This window comes from Oratosquilla oratoria, chromosome 19, assembly GCF_046742065.1.
Source record: "Oratosquilla oratoria isolate Oo_2021 chromosome 19, ASM4674206v1, whole genome shotgun sequence".
NCBI classification, from domain to species: Eukaryota; Metazoa; Arthropoda; class Malacostraca; order Stomatopoda; family Squillidae; genus Oratosquilla; species Oratosquilla oratoria.
In genome coordinates this window covers 55,137,457-55,161,905 of record NC_134795.1, presented here as the reverse complement: position 1 = coordinate 55,161,905, position 24,449 = coordinate 55,137,457, and the positions used below count along the sequence as shown (strand labels likewise).

At 45.1% G+C, this 24,449-nt stretch overlaps 1 protein-coding gene across 4 annotated transcripts in view; it reads left to right on the top strand.

Moving 5' to 3' along the window:
- Positions 1-24,449, top strand: part of LOC143035900 (UBA-like domain-containing protein 2-B) — a 92,626-nt gene that overhangs the window by 60,605 nt on the left and 7,572 nt on the right. For 3 of the 4 annotated variants that reach the window (XM_076203092.1, XM_076203093.1, XM_076203090.1), the window contains exon 4: positions 22,280-22,385. In XM_076203092.1, the coding sequence (XP_076059207.1) occupies positions 22,280-22,385 (106 nt within the window). Of the gene's footprint in view, positions 1-10,647; positions 10,882-22,279; positions 22,386-24,449 lie in introns of those variants that run through there. The other variant, XM_076203091.1, reaches the window with a different exon arrangement.

The window sequence follows — 24,449 nt, the reverse complement described above, 5'->3', positions numbered from 1 at the left end:
TCATTTAATCGGCGACCCCACCCCTCCTCTCCGTCCCCTCATGCAAAAGAAGACGGGGAGAAATCCCTTCGGGGTCCATCAAAATATCATTCACACATACTCATCCCCTCATCATTTTCTTCCATGCTTGACAGCATGCCGCATTACAAACCTTTCGTATACATACATATACCAAGGGCTTTTTCCCTCTTACAAGGAAGGTAGCCAATAGGAAACCTAAAACAAGATTTCTTCAAAATATATTAGTGCACAAAAGGAACCATGCGTCGGTTGAACTCAAAATCTCGGTGCTCAAACGACGAAAACATCAAAAGTGAATTTCGCACAAAAACCGAAAAAAACAACTCAATGTGTGTGTGTTTGACCTCCGTTAAGAACAGCTGTCCTAGAGAAAGGACCGTTGCCAGATACTGCAGGGCTGTGGGGTTACAATGGAACTCAAATAAATTATTTTAATAATTTACGAAAAGAACGCACACTATCAAGAAAGAAAAAATAATAAGATTGTGAAGTAGGGAAGACCCGTCATAGTAGAAACCTGTATCACTTATGCTCTCGATAAAGTATTAGAATAATAAGGGAAAGATAAGGTAAGTAGGGACAAACACACTGATATCTAATCGTTAATTCGGGCCCAGCTGTAGGAGATAATGTGTATCAGATGTCCTGAGATTCTGTGATAGTTACAATTATCTTACGAGAGAGCGTATAGATGAACATTTGGACTTGAGAAAGGCATATGACAAGATATCTCGTTAGTGACTGGCCAGGAAACCAGAGAAAAAGATTTAATACAAAGCTTAATCGGAAACTTTTTATCTTTATCTTGTTTATTCTATTTGTTTATATATATATATATATATATATATATATATATATATATATATATATATATATAATTGTAAAGTGTAAATGGAAACAATATTTGTTATTATTTGTTTGTTTATTGTTATTTCCGTAATTATCATTTATTATTGTTTATGTCAATCTATTATTATTTACTATTTACCTGTTTGTTTATTATTTAACTTTACCTATTTATTCATTTACTTATTTTATTTGTTATAATATTTTTATTTGTTTATTATTATTATTATTATTTTTTCATCCGACCTAGTTATGGACCAAAAGGTCTCCTGTCGGCATGCCCCACAATTGTATCCTTTGTAACAATATTAAGTAAGAAGATCCATACCAAAACACGCATAGATGTGACCGAAGCCGCTACCTTTGCCCTACGTGTTTGGAACCTCCAGAGTAAATAGATGTCACCACTAGCTACTGAACTCGAACTTGGTGCTGAGGGACCCCATCCACGGTACGATCTGGTCTGATCCGGCCAGATCTGTAGCGGCCTCAAGACCAAATCGAAACGTGGATGAGGCCTGCAGGCGCGAGGTACCGGTGCGGTGTGACAGCAGCACTGCCAATTAGAGGGGGGATTGACGACGTCTGTCTAATTATGTATACAAAGGACAGAGGGCTAATGACACTGAAGGATTGGGGAGCGTTGTTGCCGAAGGACCTGAACAGGATATGCGACCTGTTGATGGAAATCCCGAACAAGTCTAGGTTGGTACAGTGTTACAAAAGGTGTACTCAAAGGCTGAAATGGCTCGTAATGTCGAATTCGTTGGTTCGTGTTATCAGCTTTGTCTGAAAAATTGGGATCGTCGGTTTGAGCAATTGCGAACACACAGGGGTGGGGGGAGGACTAGGCTAGACTAGGGAGGCTGGGAAAGGACCAGAGTTTCTCTCTCTCTCTCTCTCTATCTCTCTCTCTCTCTCTCTCTCTCTCTCTCTCTCTCTCTCTCTCTCTCTCTATCTCTCTCTCTCTCTCCCCCCCAAACTGACGATGATCATTTTCCAGATTCAGTTGATTACGCGGAACAATGGGTTTGACAACGTTTCGAAATATTTGAAAGAGTGAAGGGAAGTAAATACCAGGAAAGGGGACTATCAACTTGAAGAGAAATTCCAGACAAAATCAGGTGAAACTAATAATCTGAGAGTAGTTGGCCACACATAAGAAAATACTCCAAGTTGATGAATCTGCCAATGATATAGTGTGCGCGTGTGCGTGTGCAGGGGTTATCAGGTAGTGACGGGAGGTTACAAAGGATTACAAAGGAGTAGCATGCCGACAGGAGACCTTTTGGTCCATAACTAGGTCGGTTGCAAAAGAAATTTCTAATAGTGATAAATAAATAAACAAATAAATAAATGATAATTATGGTATAAATAATAATAAAAAGTAAACAAATAAATAGGTAATGTTAAATAATAAACAAACAGATAAATAATAAATGATGATAAGTTGACAGATTTATAATAATAAATGATAATCAAGGAAATAATAATAAACAGACAAATAATAACAAACAAGTAAATCGTTCACCGAGACGAAGACGCGGGGGATGCCTCTACTCAGCATCAGCCGCCAGTCAGATCCCCAGGTCTGCTCCATGCCTCCTGAGCCGCAAGCTAAAAATAAATTAATGTTCCCTAAACAGCATTAGTTCCCTTTCATTCACGCCTATCGTTTCATTTCCCTACAGACTTTTCCTCTCCCGCAAATACCAAACCCGTGAAAGCGGGTGGTATGGTCTAGGTCAGTGGTTCTCAAACTTTTTTCGTAAGCGACCCTATTTGGAGAATTTCAATCCTTCGCGACCCAGAATAAAGTAAAGAGAAACAAAATGGACAGTGATATATATACCCTTTACTTTGGAAAGAAAAAATAATGTGTACAGCTTTTCTTTAACAAAACTAAATTAACAGAATCCATGGCACTGCCTTTCCTTCAGAAAACTAAATTAATGGGATCCGTGGTGCTGGTATTCATTTACCAGTATTTCAAACAGTGGGTTATTGTGGTAAGGCTGCGACCCATCAAAATTGATCTCGCGACCCATAGTTTGAGAACCACTGTTCTAGGTGATCCGATCCCGTGAAAGCGGGTGGTTTGTTCTAGGTGATCCATGACCCAAACAACCGCAATTGTAGCAATGTAAACATCGTTGATCTGGTCGTCGCCCTGGAATTTCGGTGATTTATAGTAACCCATTAGGACCCATGGTGGGGGAGGGGGAACCCTCAGGAGCTGAATGAAATCGTCTGACGACAACCAAAGCACGTAAAGTGCCAGTGACGTGGTCGGCCGTAGTACCTTTGGGCCCAGTCTCACACCAAGCTTACGACCTGTTTCCGACTACCGGCGACCAGGCTGATTTGTGCTGTTCCTCTGTTTATAAAGGGAATTCAAGACAATTATGCAATTGGAATGAATCGCCCCCGTCATGAAGATGAACATGAAATAGCCACGTGGCGCTAACCATGGCAGAAACAAAAGGGTCACAGTCGAAGGTGGTCGGAAACAGGTCGTAAGCTTGGTGTGAGACTTGGGGTTTACCTACGATGGTGGATTAGTTCATAGATTAAGTTCCGCTTAAGGACAAAAGGAGACTTTATTTAGCCTAGGAAGTAAGTTCCAGCCTGAAAGGTGTCTCGATCACCTGAAGACGTGCTGGAGTGAGTACACCCGCCTCGTGTTTATGGAACAGAACCTATTGACGTTGCGTCACCTTTTCGAAAGGGTAAAGCCCCGGTCTCACATTCAAGATTCTCGCCAAATGTTCTGAATTTGAAAACCTGAAAGACGACTTCGCCTACAGTATTCTAGACTTTCCTAAGTCTGCAATTCAACAACGTGTCTAATATTCGTATAGGTTTAACTTCTCGCCGTTCGTCATTAAGATTCTCAATATAGGACGCAAAGGTGATTAGACATTTGGAGGTTCGGAAAAAAAAAAAAAAAAAAGGAACCAAAGTCGTTTGTACTCAAACGAACTCAATTGAGTCGGGTAGGTGTGGCAGGGGTTTCAGGGTTGCTCTTACCCGTAAAGGAAAGGCGACGACAACCGTGAGACTTCCAACACTGAAGGAAAGAAAGCAGGCGCGAAGACACTGGACAAATGAACCCTAGCGAAGGATTTTTGGTGGGCAGTTGTCGATCACCAGAACTTCTGTCATAGAGAAAAGCATCGCTCCGAAGATTGAAAAAAAAAAAAAAAGTAAAGGAATTATTTAAGGAATGAAAAAAATGGGGTGGGGAAGGATAGTAGAATACGAAAGTGATCCGCATTCTCCTATAAGCGAAATTAGTCTCCACCTACAAACTAGTCCTACGTAACTCTTGTCCGTAGGGGATGTTGAATACCAGGAAATATGGACTGACACGTATGGAGTCCAAGAATCTGTGAACATGGAGTAAGTGAATGAACATGTACAACAAACAAAGGCTAAGTGAAGTAAAGGGGAAGAGAACTTTAAATAAAGGGAATGACCTCCCCGCGAAAGTGCCACAAATTTGGAGTGGACTACTTCTTTTAAAAGTGATCTTGAAGAGGAATCAACCGCAGAAGGCCCAGAAACATAAATAAATAGATAAATAAAAACCAATACCGCAGGCTGAAAGTACCAATAAATGGGTAAGTGTACTGTAGATGAGCACGTGCCTTCGCGCGCGCGCACACACACACACACACACACACACACACACACACACACACACACACACACACATATATATATATATATATATATCTAATATATATATATATATATATATATCGACCTCAGTCCAGTTTAATTCTAAACCATCAGCATCGAGAAACTCGAGGAGGCATACATGCAGAAATGGACCCATTCAATGTTGTACATATATATGTGTGGGGAGTGGGGGCGCACGCGCGTTAACTGGATGAGAGGTCCGCCGCGAGTCCTGAAGGGGAGGGATTGGTGGATGCATTGTACAAGTACCGGGTATTCTATTGATTGATAACAGGAATTAGGACTGTGCCGCTGCACCCCGCGCCGGGCCACCACCTGTCTGGTATTCGACGCGAAAGCTCCACCAGACCAATTTATGTCGTCACGTGTGTGTGTTTGTGTGTGTATGCGTGATTCACTATTGTCATAGATCACGTGTTGGACTCGTGATCGACAGCTATTTCCCTCCCGGAAGAGAGGTCAGGGCTCATGTATAACCTATCTATGGGTAATGCTGTGACCTCGCACGTACACACACCCAACCATCTCTCCGCCCACGAGAGTTGGAGTAACGACTCGCAGCACAACGATACTGAATTTAGTTCAGCACCTGGGCGGGATTCGAACCCGGATCGCCGAGTGGCGAAGTAGTAAACAAGATATCACAACTAACACCACAGTCGGACAAGAGAAAGAGTTGAGTAAGCGAAACTATATATTTTGATTGCTAACTGCAACCCTCTTCAGTAACAATCGAAATATATAGTTTCGCTTACTCTTTCTTTCGTCCGACTGTGGTGTTAGTTGTGATTTACAAATGTTACTACATTTCTCACCAATTAACAATATATATACGAAGGATCGTCATTGTCAGCGTGTTTGTTTATAAATATTATTATTATTATTATTATTATTATTATCATTATTATCATTATTAATTTTCGAAAAAAAAATCTCTTAGCCTAAAAGAATCGTCTGGATACCGTAAAAATAATAATAATAAATTTAAAATGTCGTTAATACCAACGTCTTAGGGTCAAGCAAGCTTGGCAGTGATTCTAACCCGAAGCGAAACGTGGCTAGAAATTATGCATCAGTCTAGTCGTTCCGCCCTTTTCTCTAGATGTCGATATCTAAGCGCGGAGCAGCAGTAGCAGCAGCGGGTGACTGACCGAGCATTTCGTCGTCAATAACCAGCGTTTCTAGCCATGGGGACAATACATTATATATATATATATATATATATATATATATATATATATATATATGTATGCATGCATGTATATATATATTTTTGTACAGCACTGAATGGGTCCCAGTGAACAGATATACATTTTTATCAACCACAATACACTTTAATTCTAAGCCATCAACAATGAGAGACTCGAGGAGGCCAACATGCAGATTTTTTTTTTTTTTTTTTTTTTTTTTGCACTGCAGTTGTACCCCGACGGACCAGAGCTACGTAGCATTATCTTGTTGTTAGAGATCAATCTCTATTTCTAATTTATAAAGTCCCATTACCACCTGTTACGCTACAACTCCCCGGCGCGATATTGCCCCGCAGGATAGAAGCTATGGTGAATTGCCAGCGAGGAGACAAGAAATATTTCCCGTGTGTCTCCTTGAGCTGAATAGAATCGTCTGGTGACCAGCCAGAATAAAATGTTTAAAGGTGATCCGAGGGACTCTAGGGAGATCCACAGACAGTTCCAGTGCCACAGACACAGACAGATACAGACACAGACATATATAGACAGAGACAGACACGAACAGACACCGACAGACCGACACAGACAGACACACAGACAGACCCAGAGACACAAATATAAACAGAGACAGACACAGACAAATACAGACAGACAGACATATACAGACAGACATACAGAGAGAGAGAGACGGACACAGACACACCGGCGGCATCGTAATGACTAGCATTTTCTGTGGACTCGGGGTCGTCACCACAGACGCGGATTCGTCGTCGTCGTCTACATGAGTCATGGTGCCGACACGAATCGTGTCATCAGGCCACCTGTTTGCCAAGTGCCAGCCGCGCGGTTTCCGCCACTTGATCCGCCGCGAGAGTGCCGGTTTTACAGAGTTGTGAGTCGCACGGGACGGCTCCGCGGTCCCGTGGCGTTGCACCCACCGATCAAAACTTTTGCCCTCAATTCCTTTATCTTGCTGATCTGGATTATAGTTCCGTCCAACTTGTTCCAGAAGTTTACGAATATGTGTGTGGAACTTTTTTTTTTTTTTTTTTTTTTTTTTTTTCTCCACAAACTTCCCCCATAGCGAGGGCTAGGGCGGTGCCCCTCACAGAGGGCTTTGTAGCGTGGAGTTTAATAAGCCATGCCCTTGGTTCAACTTCGCCGGTGGAAGGGTTCGAACCGCCATCCCCTCGACCTTCGCTGCAAGTAACGACTCATCGCATACCAGCTTATCCTATGTATTTACTCTTATGTACATTTTATCTTATACAAAGATAATTATCCTGTCGCTCAGTTGTGGGTTCGAATCCTGCACGCCTCCGGTTCTCAGCAACAATGACTAATTATATCTGTCACAACAGTTCAAGCTCAGTGCCTCCTGGTGTGCACTACTCACCTCCCTCTTGCCACGGCAGCAGCAAACTCGGTGGATTGAGACACTAAGTCATGGTCCAAATGTCTGACCTTGCGGTGACCAAATCCGTTTTTTTTTTTTTTTTTTTTTTTTTTTTTAAGAAAAAAACAACAACAACGAAAGAAGAAAAACGCCAACGTAAACAAATACTAAACTCCGATTCTCAGCGTTTTTTTTTTTTTGTTTGTTAAAAAAAACGAAAGAAAAGAAAAACGCCAACGTAAACAAAAACTAAACTCCGTGTTTTTTTTTTTTTTTTTTTTTTTTTTTTTTTTTTTTTTTTTTTTTTTTTTTTTTTTTTTTTTTTTTTTTTTAAGGTGCCTCTATGGGGCCTTCTCTGGCCTTCGTGTCTGACCTTGAAGACAGGGCGGTGTGGGTACGGCACTGATAGCTTTGTGTGCGTGTGTGTGTGATTCACCATGGCCTTGTATCACGTGATGGACTCGTGATCGACAGCTATGCTTCTCCCGAATGAGAGCTCAGAGCTCATATATGGCTCTATGGATAATGCTGTGACCTTGCACACACACACACACACACACACACACACACACACACACACACACACACACACACACACACACACACACACACACACACACAACTCCTTGCTCACCAGATTTAAAGTGACGGCTCGCAGATCAGTGATACTTTTTTTTTTTAACAGCCCTAGGCGGGACTCGAACCGACCGCTGAATGGCCGGGAACGGTACAACTGTACCATCGAGCTTGTGTTTTTAGAGTATATGTGTAGGTGCACAGTGGCCTCTGGTGTTTTAGGTTCAAGGTTGGTGTGGTCATGAAGAGCTTACGCAAGGATTCGCCTAACTGCGGCAGAAACCGTCGCGTTCCTGTTACGTCCATGGACAGCCAGGGCAAACGAGGATCGAGCCGTGATCGGCGCAGTTTGCGAGTGGGAAGCTCAGCGCGGAGTGACTACCCCCAGGGTGATAACTCCCGCACCATCTACCTCCGGGGTAATAACTCCCACACCCTCTACCCCCGGGATAATAACTCCCACACCCTCTACCTCCGGGGTAATAACTCCCACACCCTCTACCCCCGGTGGTAATAACTCCCACACCCTCTACCCATTGGGGTAATAACTCCCACACCCTCTACCCCTGGGGTAATAACTCCCACACCCTCTACCCATTGGGGTAATAACTCCCACACCCTTTACCCCTGGGGTAATAACTCCCACACCCTCTACCCCTGGGGTAATAACTCCCACACCCTCTATCCCGGGGTAATAACTCCCACACCCTCTATCCCGGGGTAATAACTCCCACACCCTCTACCCCCGGGGTAATAACTCCCACACCCTCTACCCCCGGGGTAATAACTCCCACACCCTCTACCCCCGGGGTAATAACTCCCACACCCTCTACCCCCGGGGTAATAACTCCCACACCCTCTACCCCCGGGGTAATAACTCCCACACCCTCTACCCCCGGGGTAATAACTCCCACACCCTCTACCTCTGGGGGTAATAACTCCCACACCCTCTACCCCTGGGGGTAATAACTCCCACACCCTCTACCCCCCGGGGTAATAACTCCCACACCCTCTACCCCCGGGATAATAACTCCCACACCCGTCGCCCCATGAATTCCCACCTGAAGAATTGTCACTCCCAGAACGCCCACATGAAGAATAGTCGCCCCATAAGTTCCCACCTGAAAAATTGTCACCCCAGAACGGCCACATGAAGAATCGTCACCCCAGAACGCCCACATCAAGAATCGTCACCCCATGAGTTCCCACCCTGAAGAATTGTCACCCCAGTACGCCGAATATCAACAGTGGAATAAAGATTAGGTTAGGTTTAATGAGGGTTATGCTTATTGTCATCAACTTATACAACCGAAAATTCGTAAACCCAGGATGGCCCACATGAAGAAATGTTAGCCTAGGATAGCCCACTTGAAGAATTGTCATCCTGTCGAAGTATGAGGTGACGATTCTTCATGTGATCCATATTTTCTTGAGAATGATAATAGATAAGTAAATAAACAGATAAACGAATAAGTAAATGAATAAATTAAACATATGAATGAATGAATGAATGAGTAAGGTGAAATGGCTTGAGACTTCTCAGGAGAGAACAGAAGTCCATAACCCAAGTTGAGGTTCCGACGCAAATCTCCGTTTTCAGTTGTCTCGATCTTATTGCAGCTCGACTGGCAGAACGCTGGGCGTGTGGCCTTCGCTGGTGGACCACGTAGGTCCACTCGCGTAACGGTGGGCATTGTTACGTGTGTTAGACTCACCCACGTAACGGTGGACATTGTTACGTGTGTTAGACCCACTCACGTAATGGTAATTGTTACGAGTGTGTTGCGTTGTGGTACGGACCACGTTTCCTGTATTGTTTCCCGTGGAGAAGGGAGGAGGGGGTGGGGGGAGCAATGCGCAGATGGAGCGAATTGCGTCACAGGAACAACGAAGGACCTTATGGGGTCCTGTTCGTCGTTGTGGTCGGTTGACCTTGAAATGTGGGAACGATGGGCTTCGTCACTCGTACCCAGATAATGAATTACCCCCCCCACCCACACACGCAACCCCCCACCCCCCAATCCCCCACCTGTTGTGTCGTTGGCTGCGATCCAACAGATCACGGCATGTGGGTTATAACCCTAAACGCAGTCCCGTGCCTTATAGGTTGACGGGCCCTGATTCTTCTGCATTTAACTGATAAGGGATCATAGATGACCCTTCCCGGTGCCGTTACAGAAGCGTGCTGGTCTCGCATTGGCTTAGTTATGGGTTCGAATCCCTCACTCCTCTCCAATTCCCAGCAGTGACTTGCTTTCCTCAGCAGTCCAAGCGCATAGGGCAAAAGTGACGGCTTCAGCCGTAGTTTTGCGTCTCCCAGCGTAAGATCCCTATATTGTGGCTGGCCAAGCGCGGGCAAATTGTAGCAGTGTTTCGGTGTCACACGCGCACGACTTGAAAGGGGACCGCATCCCCAAGTTCACACGATAATCTTACAGTTATGGATATTTTTCCCAGGAGGAAGGCCCCGCCGTCTGAACCTGCCACTGATCCCGTGTTGGTCCTCCCTCCCTTCCCCCCCCCCCTCTCTCTCTCTTTTATTCTTCTCTTTTTCTTTTTTCCCTTTTTCTCTTTTTCTATATCTCTTACTCTTTCTCTTTATTGTTCTCTTTCTGTCTATCTCTCTCTTTCCCTCCCGCTATCTTTCTTTCTCTCCCCTTCTCTCTCTTTCCCTCTCCTCTCTCTTTCCCTCTCTTTCTCTCTTTCATTCTCTCCTCTCTCTCTTTTCTCTCCCATTTTTTTTTCTATCTCTGTTAGGAATAGTCCCCACTTCCTCACCTCTTCTCGGCCGTCTCCCGACCTTACCCACAAGTGGCCCCATGGGACACGCTCGTGTCTACCCAGCTGCGACGCGACCCAGAGCTTCCTTGAGGCCCACGAGTGGGACAAAGCCTCCTTGAGGAAACACGTGCAACTCACCAGCCCAAGATGGACCCTGTGAGGACCCAGCCACATGATATGCACACTGGATCCATTGAGGAATTCATACCCCCTGTCTTCGTGAGTCACCGACGTCAGAACGTTTTGCCTCCGACTTACCTACGCATCACACATGAGCTCACGCCAATTAGGGGCACGGGTCATAACTTGCTCGTGTATATAAAGGATGGACCACCCGAAGAATCAGATCGCTTTAGAGCATCATACGTGAGTCTGGCTCGCTGTTCCTTGCTTTCTCGCCTCTTTTCCCATCCCCGCAAGCAGATCGCCTGGAGACACGACTTGAAACACATTCGTCACCTCCTCGCCGTCTCGCCCCCCCCCCCAATTGCGCCCAACATTCATTGTTAAATCAAACCAACTCTCTCCACCAGAATTTGCCTTCATCCAGCCTAACATTGCCCGCTCAACGTGGGACAGACTACCGGCCTAACTCTCACTTTCTCTTTCTCTTCTCTCACTTTTTCTTTCCTTCTTTCTCTTTTTTCTGTCCTCTTTCTATGGACAAGTGTGAGGGTCTGTGTTCCATTTTCGAGTTCCGACAGACTTTATGCTCACGCGACAAGTGGCCTAGATTTATTTGTTCCAGCGTTCAGTCTTGGGCCCTGGAATTTTAACTTGGTCCCTTCCAGGGGAAAGGAAAGTCTCAACCATGTCCTGGAACCGTTTGGCGATCGCTAGGACCAAGAGAGGTGCATGGACCAAAAGCATAAGAATAGAGACTGAAAGAGGCCATAAGGCCCACACTAGGCAGTTGTATTCCACTTGCCACCTGTCATCCCCATCCATAAAGTTATCTAAACGTCTCGTAAATCAACCAATAGTTTCAGAACTCACAACATAGTTACTAAGTCTATTCCATATGTTAGCCTCTGTTGGTAAACCGGTTCTTGCCAATTTCCCTCTTAAAAATTCTTAAACCGTCTGATGGTTAAGGTCTGGCCTGCAGATTACACACACACACACATACACAACGGGCGGGGAGTTGGGTGTGTGTGTGTAAGTGTAAGGTCATAGCATTACCCATAGATCGCTCATACAAGCTCTGAGCTCTCTTTCGGGAGGGAAATAGCTGTCGGTCACGAGTCCAACACGTGTTCCAAAGACTAAGGTGAATCACGCGCGCACACATACACACACACGGAGGGGCTAAGAAAGGAAAATAAGGACATAAGAATGAAGGAGACTGCAAGAGACCATGAGGCTTACACTAGGCAGTTCCATGTCCTAGGAGGAGTATTTTGATGTCGATAACCAGCGATTCTGTCCGTTAGATAAGAGAATTAAAGAGGGTAGTGTACTGGATAGAAGCTTGACAGAGAGAGAAAGAGAGAGGGGCTGTCAGTCTTTAATTATAAAGAAATACTGAACGACTTAGTCCATGACGATGTCTCCAAAGTCCTTTGATAGCGTAAAAATGCAGCCAATGCCCTGAAGGGGGGGAGTGGATGAGACATTGGGACGTCTTTCTATAAAGAAACGAAGTAATACCGAAGGTCCTTGGCACAGGTAGTTGTTGACGCTAAATTCTTGTTCATGTCGAAATAAAAGTTGTCTAATTTTTTTTTTTTTTTTTTTTTTTTTTTTTTTTTTTTTTTTTTTTACTTATTCGTTTATCTGTTTAATTCTGTGTTTGGTGCCGGCTGAGTATATATATTAGAAGAAATTTTGAATTTGAGAAGGAGTTGTCCTTTTCCACGTCCGGGCTAGAAGGGTCTGTGAGACAGCCCGCGGGCAGGTTAGGCCTATTGGAAGAGCGGTGTCCACCGTGAGAATAAAGGACTTCTTGAGCGGACAGGCGGGTCATCTTCACGCCCCGAGGCAGGAAAGCCAGGCTCCTCCTCCTCTTCGTCCTCCTCCTCCTCCTCCTCCACTTCCTTGTCCTTTTCCTCCCCGTCCTCTTCCTCCCCTTGTCCTCTTCCTCGTCCTCTTCCTCGTCCTCCTCGTCTTCTTCCTCCTCGTCCTCTTCCTCCTCCTCGTCCTCCTCCTCCTCCTCCTCCTCCTCTTCCTCCTTAGGGCCTCGCAGGCCATGTTGTCAGCTAACCTGTGTATCTCATTTTAGGATTTATTTTTTTAATCGTTCATATATTGGCAAGTACTATACCGTAGAAGTACATATACGTGTGTACTAGCACAGGTTCGAGTCCTTGGTTGTACCACGTTTCAATTTCTGCATGTTGGCCTCCTCGAGTCTCTCGATGTTGATGGCTCAGAATTAAAGTGTATTGAGGTTGATAAAAATGTATATCTGTTCACTGAGACCCATTCAGTGTTGTACAAATACTTTCCCGCGTTCGTATACTTATCATACGCGTGCACGTGTGTGTGTGTGTGTGTGTTTTAGCTCCTCTCAAATACATGGCGTAGTCATTGCGTAGTATTTTTTTTCAGAAGCCATCAACATCGGCCGCAGTTGCTTGTGCCAAAGAACTCCGCCTCAACAAGAACAAACTAGAACAGACTCTGCTGCCCTTAGGTCCCAGCCAGATTAGGCTACTGGTGCCTCACCCACCCACTCCTCCACTCCCTCCTCCCCCGCACCCCCTCTTCCTCCTCTTCTTTCTCCTCCACTTCTCCCTCCTCCCCTCTTCTCTTCTCTCTCCTCCACCCCCTCCCCCACTCCTCTTCTTCTTCCTCCTCCCCTCCTCTTCTCCCTCCTCCCCTCCTCTTCTTTCTCCCCATTCTGTTCATCCTCATCATTTTCTTTCTCCTCTTCCCGTACTCCCTTTCACCCCCACTCCTTCACTCCCTCCCTCCCCCCCACTCACTACTCTTTCTCCTCATCCCATCCTCCCCCACCCCTCCTCCTCTTCTTTCTCCTCCCCTCCTCTTCTTTCTCCTCATCCCGTCCACCCACCCCCTCCTCTTCTTCTTTCTTCTCCCCTTCTCCCTCCCTCTTTTCCTCTTTCTCCTCCCCTCTTCTTTTCCCCATCTCGTCCTTCCTCCCTCTCTTCTTTCTCCTCATCCTGTTCTTCCTCCCACTCCTCCTCTTCCTCCTCCCCTTCTCCCTCCCCCCTCTCCTTCCACATCTTCCCCCCGTCCATCCTCCCTCTTTTTCTCTCGAACCTCCTCTTCTCTCCTCTTCTCTTCTCCGATCCCTCCCCTTCTTCTCCCTACTACCCCATCTCCCTCCTCCTCTTTCTTCGCTTCCTCCTCCCTTTCTTCCCCTTTGTATTTTCCCCGTTCTGCTCTTCCTGCCTTTCCCTTTGTCCTCCTCTTTTTCCTCTTCCTCCTCCTCCTCTTTCTCCTCCTCCTCCTCCTCCTCCTACGCACATTCCGAAGTCCTCAGATATATACTGAGAGGCCGTTTCCCACCCTCGCCCTCACCTCTCACCCTCCCTTCCCACACCTCCATCCCTTTCTCCCTCCCCCTCTCTTTCTCTCTCTCTCTTCCCTCTGTATCCGCTCCCTCCCTCCATCTCTTTCCCTCTCTCTCCTTTCACTTCATCTCTCTTTCTCTCTCTCTCTCTCTGTTCCTTCCCTCCCTCCCTCCATCTCTTTCCCTCTCTCTCCTTTCACTTCATCTCTCTTTCTCTCTCTCTCTCTGTTCCTTCCCTCCCTCCCATCTCTTTCCCTCCCTCCTCCCTCTGTCTCCCTTCGTTTCCCTTCTCCCTCCCCCTCCCTCTCTCTTCTCTCTTTTCCCCTCTTTTTCTTTATCTCTTTCACCCTCCTCCCTCCCTCCCTGTTCAGAACGTAATCCGACGACAGAAGAGTGGAACAATATATAAGCTGCCAGTGTTTACATATCGTACCACAACAGGATATGGCACTCTGCATACACACACACACACACACACACACACACACACGTCTCGTGCCGCATTGGTAGCCATCGCGGCCGACACTACGGCTGGATTTCAGTATCGCTGCGCTACGAGTCGTTACTCCAACTCTCGTGGGCGGGGAGTTTGGGGTGTGTGTGTGTGTGCGTGTAAGGTAACAGCATTGCCCATAGATCGGTCATATATGAGCTCTGAGCTCTCTTCCGGGAGGGAAATAGCTGTCGATCACAAGTCCAACACGTGATCCAAGGTCATGGTGACACACACACACACACACGAAGTGCGAGTTTCAAACACGGAAACCCGGGATCAATTCCCAACGGATGCCGGTGACTACCACACCACACCTACTGGCGCCTGTGTCGCCGTTAAGCGTGTCTTGGTGTAAATTACTGTATGGTCGTATAGGGCGCGTTTCCGTCGCCATCGTTCCGACCTAATGTGACAGGGCCAGACGACCCCGGTCACACTGTCACGATTCCCGTTAAATGTTGTGAATTCGGAAAGCTGGAAGATGATTTCGCCTACAGTATTCTAGACGTACCTAAGTCTACAATTCAACAGTGTGTCTAGTATTCATATAGGTTTAACTTATCATAGTTCGTCGTTCGGCTTCTCAGTATATGACGCAAAGGTGAATTGACATTTGGAGATTCGAAAAATAAAAGATCGTAAACTAAGTCATTTCTAGACTCAAACGAACTCGTTTGAGTCGTGATGGCGTGACTGGGGCTTACTGTACCATGCCCCAAATGCCCGTAGCCCTTTTACATAAAAACATAAGAATGAAGGAGACTGCAAGAGACCATAAGGCCTACACTAGGCAGTTCCATGCACATTACCACCTGTCGTCCCCATCCATAAAGTTGTCTAACCGTTTCTTAAAACAACCGTTAGTTTCAGCGCTCACTACATGGTTACCAAGTCTATTCAATTCGTTGACTACCCAATTAGTAAACCAATTCTTGCCTATTTCCTTCTTAAATCTAAATTTTTCCAGTTTCAACCTATTACTGTCCTGTTGTCTTAATATGATGACCTTGTTTAGTTACGCTGAATGAAGTGCCCTGATCTTGTCAGGATCCAAGTCTGAGGTCACGTGATTCTGATGAAGGGAGGAGCCTACGCCAGGAGGCGCTGAGTAGCTGCGGCCGAAGCCGTCAACTTTGCCCTCTGCTCCTGTACTGCTGGGGCAAGTGACAATCACTGCTGGGAATCGAAGAGGAGTCCGGGGATTCGAACCTACAACTAAACGAAAGCGAGAGTGATGAAACTATCGGTTGTTTTAAGAAAATATTAAATAACTTTATGGATGGGGATGATAGGTGGTAATGGACTTGGAACTGCCTAGTGTAGGCCTTATGGTATCTTGCAGTCTCCTTTATTGGTCTTATGAGACCAGTACGCTTCCGATGACGCCACCAATGCAGCGAGGATGTTCTCGAACTACCTCGTTTACACGGGGCAAGTTGAGAGGCAAGTCAAGTGTGCGAGTTACTTGCTACAAGTTACTTGCCGTGTGTAAACATCTACTTGACAATAAGTTGGGCAACCTGGCCGGTTTTCTATGCCAAGCAGATGTGTGTACACACGGCAAGTAACTTGTAGCAAGGAACTTGGACGCTTGACTTGCCTCTCAACTTGCCCCGTGTAAACGAGGCTTTACTTTAGCCCAGAGCCCTCACAGGTGGAGATAGTGCTACAGGTGGTACAGGTGGGACGGCAGATGGTACTTGGCTTGGCCGGGACGTCTTGGTCGAAGCCGGAACAAGAAGGAGCATCGAGGATTGTGTGACACAACACCGGGGTACTTTGGACAGGCCGGGTAGGCTGGCAGACAGAAAGAGGTAGTGAATCGACAGACATGCAGAGAGGGAGTTAAAGAACTGGCAGACAGATCGACGGGGAGGTAAGCAGACGATTTGGTAGGCAGACTGACAGTGAGGCAGGCAAGTAGACAGGTTGGTAGGGAGGCGTATGTGTTGACAGATAGGCAAGCAGGTAGGTAAGTAGGTAAGGAGAGGGGCGGGTAAGATGGGATGCAGGCAGGCAGGCAGGCAGTCGAGGGCGGAGATCGGAATTCAACTCAGGAGGAAAGAGGAAGTGAGAAGCTTAGGCTTGGATTGGCAAGGAAGGAGGGAAGTTGGGAGTGAATGCTGCTGGTTGGGCTTGGGGGAGTGGGGGGGGCGTCAGCTAGATGCAAATCCAGAAACGGCTGCAGTGTACGGACGCCCGTTGGTAGTGCCGGCCGACTGGAGGGGTCAGGGATGAAGGGCGGGGGAGGGAGGGAGGAGGAGGGGGCGATTGCACAACGGGTGAGTATTGCTGTTGATGTGGATTGTGCGGGATTTATGCTCGCTTATTTCGGATATACGGCTCCAGATGTTGTAGCTCATCGTTGTACCTAGGGTGTTCCCTGTCGGCGACTTCGAACAAGACCTGGGGACCATACGGAAACAGCATTTTCACCGTGTGAACTGACTAATGTTCTAGGGTCACATGAAGAATTGTCACCCCATGAGAACCTGAAGAATTGTCACCCCAGTACGCCGAATATCAGCAGTGGAATAAATATTAGGTTAGGTTAGGTTGAATGAGGGTTATGTTTGTCATCAACTTACACAACCGAAGAATCGCAAACTCAGGATGGCCTATATGAAAAATTGTTACCTTGTCGAAGTCATAGAGGTAAAGATGAAGAGCAAGACAAAAGAAGGATGGAAGAAGATAGAAATAGTAAGCATTTTTCTTTGAGCAGAGATAAGTCTCCAGTCTTAAAAAGAACGATGCGTAACTCTGGTCCGGAGGGGTAATAATAAGCTATCCCCTTCACACACACCCGAACGTGTTGACTGCATGGTACGAACGTAGAACGATGCAGGTGTGGTAGTCAGGGGAGGGTGGGTGGGGGTGACTTAATGCAACTCTATGAATCGAGAGGACTGACAGACTAACTGGCAAGCAGCCAAAGCGTCACATCGCCCCCCCCTTCCCCCCATCTCCCTAAGGGCGTCGTCAGAGCTCCTCCGAATCAGTTCAGTACAACAACAATGTCGCCCAGAATCTTGCGCTCACGAAGTGCATGCCGACTATCTCTCGTGGAGCTTCTGTGAGAAATATATTAATATTAATGTTGATGTATTGATTCAATAATGAAAATGCACTTTGTTGTAAGGAAGGGTGAATGTTGAGAAAAGAAGTTACGTTCCGCGACGAAATATACGTTTGAACGGTTGGACTGGGTATTGACGACGACGACGACGACGATGACGACTCGCTTTGCGCAACAAAGTCTGACTTGCAAGAAGTGTTTAAACAACTCGTGCCAGGTGTTTTTGTTTTTCTCTTTTTTCATTTATGTTATATATTTGTTTAATATTGTTATTATTTTTGTCACACGGGGAAAACCAGAAACTGCTTTGAACGTATATAGCCTCCCTCTCCGGAATGTGGCGCTTTCAATTTTTATTCCGCCCACCCACACTTACAAAAATAAAGCTGAGCTCTGTACATTGCTCAAATATATATTTTCGTATATGTTACAAATCGAGTTAAAAGAATATGATAAAATTAAAAATATTATGAGCCTATGTTTAATTATGTCACTGGCCACGGTATTCGAATCAGCCATCATGGTTCTCATTCCTTAAGTGAGGGTTGGGGCGGCCCCCCCCCCCCCCACACACACACACGTTCGGTTGAAGAACCACGACTACGCCACGGGGATTAGGCTCAGTAGTCGAAGGCCGCTCTCCCCTACCTTACTTTTTGCTGTTATGTAAACTAAACGATTTGACTCAGCTGAGAGGTGGAAAGTGATCTTCCATCCTATCCACTCCATGATCAGTTAATGGCCCCCATAGACAGGGTGGAACTTGATTTAATTATTTCTTATTCTGGCGAAGAGAAGGTTGTTAAGGAGGTGAGTCTGTGGTGGCGTGAAGGGTGGTTGGTGGAATCGTAGGCGGTTGTCGTCGACGTCGTCAACCTCCGTTTGAATAACACGACAATGGCTTCGCTTACAGAAATCTAAACTTCTCTAAGAACATTTCAGCAGTATGTCTAACAACCGAATAGGTTTACAATCTCTTAGTTCATCATTCAGCTTTGCCATATATAACGGAAAGATAAATTTGTATTTGGGGATTTGAAAAATAAAATGTAACCGAAGTCGTTTTTACTCAAACGAACTCTCCGTGGTCGGCGCTTGTGAAGCCCGTGGAAGCCCAGTGTGAAGCCCTATATAGATATCTCTTCTGGTAGTGCCAGACTATTTTATTCATCCTAGGGCCTAGGGGGAAGTTGGACCTGGGAGGCCCTGAATTGCTTGTATCAGGAACACAAATGTACTGAGATCATATTACACAGTCATTGAGGACTCCTTCCCCCATCAGGACGTCATTGGTCATCGTCGCTCCCATAACCAATCATGACGGTTTCTGACTCTTGCGTCATCCGAGGAAAGGGGGCGGAGTCAACCTGACACAGTAGTTTGATGTCGTTGTAAGAGACCTCATCCACGTTACGATCTGGTCTTAAGACTGCCGGACAGATGTGGTCGGATTCGACTAGATTGGTTCGTGAATGTACTATTTTTGATTCGTTCGACCGAACATACACGATCCAATCTGGTCGCACCGTGGATGGGGTCGACCACAGTGATTACCAATGACATCATTCTTACTCTGGCTGTGCGTGTAGATGTGGGGAAATGTGATTTCGTAATTTCCTCTTGACAGCGTTTTAGTGCGTGCGTGTTTATGTGTGATAATTATAATGATAACGGTATGTTTAGTTAACAATGATGCAGTGATGCACAGACAATGTACAATTTGAGCTAATTCTAGGGCTATATTAAACTGAATTTACGGTGTGCTGCATGGACTGGATGGTGATACAGTGTATTTACCTAGTTGTATTTTACGGGAAGGGGAGGTATGCTCGTGGTGTCCCGTCTTCATATCTCATTTTATCTAAACTATTTTTAAATTCATGTATTGTTTTTGCACACACCACTTTCTCATCTAACTTGTTCCAACTGTCTATTACTCTGTGAGGAAAGCTGTTCTTTTTCAGATCTCTTCTATAGCTGTCTTTCTTGATTTTCTTTCCGTGCCCTCTTGTATTTCTATCATCCCATTTTATCAGATTCTTGTGTGTGTGTGTGTGTGTGCGCGTGCGAAAACTACTCCAGTCTTGGAAGGGAAGACAGATGTTAGTAAGTGGTCGATTTATTTATGTTAATGTAATGGGTTTTTACACTCTTCTTTTTGTCTTCTTTCTTTCTCTTCGTTCTCATTTCCTCTCCTACCCTTCCACCCATGTCTCTGTATGTGTGTGTGTGTGTGTGTATATATATATATATATATATTATATATATATATATGTGTGTATATATATATAAAGGCATAGAAGTAGAGATAGAAAAGGTGTTACAACGGAACTAAGCATTTAGCATCAAAAGGTTGATAGGCGGTGTCATGTCATCCATTGAGACTGAAATCAGGCGTTTGCCCAGACCAAGTCACGAGTGTCTCCCTTACGTCTGCCCTTGCAAGTGACACGAGGGGGGGCGGGGTTACCCCCCTGAGGTGAACAAAATCGCCTGACGGCAGCCAGGGTCGAACATGCTAATTTTTTTTTTTTTTTTTTTTTTATCGAGAATTTCCAGGGTAAGGAGCTTATGCCGAGCTGTAACTCCAAGCTGCGACCACCTTTGCCCTGGTTGCTCGGACTGCCAGAGCAATTCTGAGTCAGTCATCTCGCCGAAGAGGTCTAGAATGGGGTCACTTGAACTTGTATACAATGAAGAGGTGGGGATTGCTCGCATCGTTCTCGACATTTCTCGGAGAGTCTGCAACAAGCGCCGCGATGCACAAGTGGAAACAAAAATAGATGGACGCTAAGCTAATTGAAACAAATATCCATAGCGAAGAGAGAGCAGGGAAACTTAAAAAAAAAAAAAAAAAAACGAACTGGTAACAAATTGGCTTGCCATCCAACCCCGATTGTCAACGTAATACCCAACAACAGCAGCACAGACAGTAACAAATTTCCCCTATGTGATCTGTGGACCGTTGCCGGATGTTTTTGGGGCTCCAAGACTCCTACGAGAAAAAACGGGGGCAAAGAACTGATTTGTTATCCCTGGTTTGTTGCCAGTGTTCGAAAATGCATCTTTGCTTTGGATTGAAGTACAGTCAAATAATAGTGTTGACTGGAAACATCTGGATCCTGGACTAAGCCGAATAATGAATAAATAGATAAATAAATAGGTAAACAAGTAAATGAATAGATATAAAAATAAGAAAATAAAAATATATGTGAGCACATTTGAAGCCACAGCAACAAATTCTTTCGTTATTGTTTATCCAGATGAGTCGACAACGAATGAGAGTTCACTATGTTGTCGTTTTGTGGCAGATGTACTGTCGACGACTCGCCGAGCTCAGCTCGATAGAAAACCGGTCCGACAGGAAGACATGGCGACGGTGATCTTGTTGCTGGGAAACTTGAGCGTAAACATCCATGGTACACATACACACACACGCACACACACATTCACGTACACCGCAAGTCAATGTTTATGTGTGTGTGTGTGCAAGGTCACAAAATTACCTACGAGCCCAACACGTAATTCAATATCGTGTTGAATTATTCATACACCTCGTGGCGGTGTGGTTGGAGTTCTCGCCTGCCGCTACAGCGGTCCGGGTTCGACTCCCGCCCAGGGCTGAAATAATTTCAGTATCGCTTCGCTGCGGGGTGTTACTCCAACTCTCGTGGGCGGGGAGTTTGGGTGTGTGTGTGTGTGTGTGTGTGTGTGTGTGTGTGTGTGTGTGTGTAAGGTCACAGTTACCCATAGATCGGTCACACGAGCTCAGAGCTCTCATCCGGGAGGGAACTAGCTGTCGATCACGAGTCCAGCACGTGATCCAAAGACCAAGGTGAACACACACATGAGCCTTTGCCCTAACCCTCAATTGAGGGCAATACAGTGAGGCACAGCATTTCCACAGTAGGACCCAACAACTGGAGCCGACTTACCTCCGCTCCCTCACCCACTCAAAATAATTCATGGAACAGATAAGAAGAACGTCGAATCAGGCCACATTTTCCTATCATTCATGCTCAGTCACCCTACTTTTAATTCCTATCTGGTGCACTCTCCCTTACTTCTCAAACATTTCTTGTCCATCCAGGGCTCTCTTCACGCCATCCATCCACCTCATTCTAGATATTCCTCTCAAATTCATTCATCCTCTGCCTTCCATGCTTCCTTTGCTAGTCTTTCCTTACTCATTATTTCCAATGTCTAAACCACTTTAGTACTCTTTGATTTAAGTTGTCTGATAGCTCTTCCCATCCCCATTCTCTGCCTGACCTCCACATTTCTCACTGTATCCATTCTTTTAACACCTGTAATATTTCTCAAACATTTCTTAGCAAAGATGGCAAGGTAACTTGAGTATGTAGCAGTGAACCAGTCCTCTGAAACCAAAAGAGAAACGTCTGCAGAATTGACTCGTAAGAGGATAGAATATTTTCCTAATTTAATTGTATGGCTTCTCTCCCATACTATAGATCACACATACACACACACACACACATACATACATATATATATCAGGGATGGTATATAGTAAACATCCAATAGTTGTCCTTTGCTCTTCCATCCATTTTCAGGTTCAAGAAATTGATAATTGCTCATTTATTTTGTGTGACTGACAAAAAAATTCATATTTAAGCTTGACCCACGATATCTTTCATCTTAAAAAGAATCAACATATTTTCCATAGTCACACAGAATTCTTTACTTTCAGTTATGTACCCCAGCCAACACTCCCGCTACACCACCAGCTTTCCCAGATGCTTTAACTGCCTTTTCCAAAATGTCCACTCAAGAGAAACTTTCAAGTTCACCATCTGGTAAGTATACAGTATATTCAGTTGTGTAATGTCATGATAGGATTTATACTGGGTTCATAGAATGTATTCCTCACATAAAAGTTCTTTGTCTTGAAAAGTGAATGGATGAGTTGTAAATAATATGATTAATGTTTGTAATATTACCTGAGAGATTTATATGTGTACTTGGTTGAATATAATATATATTTGCTTTGAAGGTAAGATTGGTGGACTGGAAGGAGGTTTCCTCAAGGTTGATGTGGCTGAAGGTGAAACTGGGAAGGGAGATGTGGGTTTTTATAAGGTCATATGGGCTTGGTAGTGAGGAGAGTGTAGAGGAAAAGGCTTTTTGGATAGATTTAAATGAGTGCATAGAGGGTTTAGGGAGAAATGTCAATATAGTGGTATTGGGAGATCTCAGTACTAAGGGTAGAAGATGAACCAATGGACAGAGTGGTTGGGAACTGTGGAGTGCTAGGAAACAAATGTAGTGGAGAGTTGATGGAGATGTATCTAGAAAGATAGTTGATGGTAGCAAACAGTGTTTAGGAAGAAAGACAAACACAAGTACACATGGGAGGTGGTGGTAGGAATGGTGGTAAATAGGATTTTAATGTAATATATAGTGGTAACCAAGAGAAGAGTAAGATGAGTTAAGGATGTACATGTTCTCAGGGGAGAGAGTGGGGGAATATCAGATAATTTTTTTGTGGAAGTTACGTTGAAAGTGGAGGATAGATGGAGAACAAGGAAAAGGACAGAAGGTAAGGAGGTGCTTAGAGTAAACTGCTTAAATAAGAAAGAAAAGGAGAAGAAGCTGAGAGAAGAGTGGGAGGGAGTGAAGGATAGAGTAGAACTAGGAGTGGAGGAGGAATGGGGATGATTCAGCCTCTGTACCACATCACGGTAGGTTGCTGCAACTTTTGAATGATGTGTGGGGCAGTAATTGTGTCTGTTATGAAAACCTTGGGTAATAACTACTGGTCAGACTTCTTTATTTACTTAATTGTATATACCAAATTGTAGCATATAGTGATGGAGCTATTATTATGAATTCTTGTGTTTTATTCTGCAATTATCAGATCTCATTTTGTATTCATATATGGTTCCAGCTTGGGCTACACCATCTTCTAGGCCAGTGTTTCTCAACCAGGGTTCCCCGGAACCCTAAGGTTCTGCAAAAGGTCCCCGAGGGTTCCACAAGAACAAATGAGATACACTAATGCACTTTTGATTTTTTACTTAATTTCATAAACGTAATATAATTAAATATGCACATATTCTTGGTTATTGTAATAATTTAATATTGACATCATCCTATCTAATCTATTATTACAATGAAAATTTTGTACAGGGATTCCTTGAGCTATGCAATTTATTTTAAAGGTTATGCAAGGTTAAAAAGGTTGAGAAACACTGTTCTATCTAGGCTATTCCAGGGGTTTACAGATCTGTACAGAAAAATATTGTTTCATATCCCTAGGATGAGGTGGATGGATGGGGTGAGGGGGGCTTTGGGGAAGAGGGGAATGTCTGTTGAGGAAGGAAGGGAGAGGACGGAAGACAGAGGTGAGTGGAGAATGGTTGTATATGGATGATGATGTGATTGCATGAGGAGGAATGGGCGGGGGGGTGGGGTAGTATGTGTGAGTAAATTTTGACGCAGCCCGAAGGGATTTCTCCCCGTCCTCTCCTTATATGCAAGGGGAGACGGAGAGGGGGGGGTCGCCGATTAAATGAAGTGGCCTTTCTGTGGATGTGCTGTGTCTTGCGACACTGCTTTTGACCCAGGGCGGTGGGCAAGGTGCAGGGATGACCCGTCATCCAGGAGGTGCTCAGATGAGAGGGAGGGTGGGAGGGGTGTGGAGTGTATTTCCGGGATGAAATGGGTGGGAGTGTTTTTATGCCTTTCCCTTTTTGGCTACCTCCCTTGAAAGGGGGAAAAAGCCTTGGTATATGTATGTATCCCTCAGACATGTAATCTTTCTCAGCTTGCTCCTCGCAACCATAGCTCCTTTCCTGTATATTACAATAAGGAAAATATAACATAGACAGTAGTCCAGTGTTCTTCTGTTGGGGGTGGGG